Source organism: Alligator sinensis, unplaced genomic scaffold, assembly GCF_000455745.1.
Source record: "Alligator sinensis unplaced genomic scaffold, ASM45574v1 scaffold353_1, whole genome shotgun sequence".
NCBI lineage: Eukaryota > Metazoa > Chordata > Crocodylia > Alligatoridae > Alligator > Alligator sinensis.
This window is the reverse complement of record NW_005842075.1, coordinates 1559953-1560896: the sequence shown is the minus strand read 5'-3', so window position 1 is coordinate 1560896 and position 944 is coordinate 1559953. Positions and strand designations below refer to the sequence as shown.

The following is a 944-nucleotide window of genomic DNA, read 5'->3' as shown; positions in this document are numbered from 1 at the left end:
AGGGGGAGACGCTCCTTCCCCCCTGCGCAGAGGCCGCAGGCGGCCCTAGCCGGCCGCTTCCCCGCCACCCCACAGAGGGCCGCCCCAGGTGACAAGTTACCACCGCGCAGCACCCGACTTGACTTCAATTACCCATCTGACAGCTGGATAGGAAGGGGCACGGGAGCTTTCTGGGGCTTGAGCTGCACCGCTGTGACTAGCTCCAATTGCTGCTTACTCAAAACATTAAGTAGGACACGGGGGAGGGAGAGAGAGCCCCTGTAATATTAGTGTTACCATATACTAACTCCAGAAGTGACCTGAATTGAGTGTAGCAGCACATCAGCTTCGCAAATGTAAAATTGTGGCCACTAAGTTACATGCCCCCTCCCCCCCCATCTCTGCTCCCTTACTGTTCCCTTCCGCAATTGCATGTTCACTCTAAAATCTGTGTGTAAAGGAACAGAAGTAGACTTAAGTGGCTGTAAAGCAAAGATTCAGGACTACTAAGTCAAATGGTACACCTGTCAGAAATTAACATAGAAAGCAGCAGTGGAGGCTCCATGTTGTTCCTCCCACTTCTCCTCCAACTTGTGGCACCTATGCAACCTCCAAGGAAGAACACAGAAACAATTGCCTACCATAGACAAGAGCCCTGAGTTTTAGGAGATCTATCTAAACCATGTATTAAAAAAGTAAATTTAAATATTTTCAATATGTGTCAGATCACCCGCTAATTCAGTGGATGTTACATTTTGGCCCTTGTTACTCAAATATATTGAAGACTTACATCTGCTGCATAGATTCCTAGATCCTAGGCTTGCTTAAGATTGGTATCAGGCACTCAAGCATTTGCTTTTCACTATTTCCATTAAGACTAATTAAGTTTTAAACATGTTATAATGAGGGGGAGCATTAAATATAATGATGCCTTCACCTACTGAAGACCATCTTTTAAAAAATAA

At 45.6% G+C, this 944-nt stretch overlaps 1 protein-coding gene across 1 annotated transcript in view; it reads right to left on the bottom strand.

Moving 5' to 3' along the window:
- Positions 1-151, bottom strand: part of DNAJB14 (DnaJ heat shock protein family (Hsp40) member B14) — a 41752-nt gene extending 41601 nt beyond the window's left edge. The window contains exon 1 of the mRNA XM_006023673.3: positions 133-151. Within this exon, the coding sequence (XP_006023735.1) occupies positions 133-136 (4 nt within the window). The 5' untranslated portion in view covers positions 137-151. The remainder of the gene's footprint in view (positions 1-132) is intronic.
- Positions 152-944: the final 793 nt, after the last annotated feature.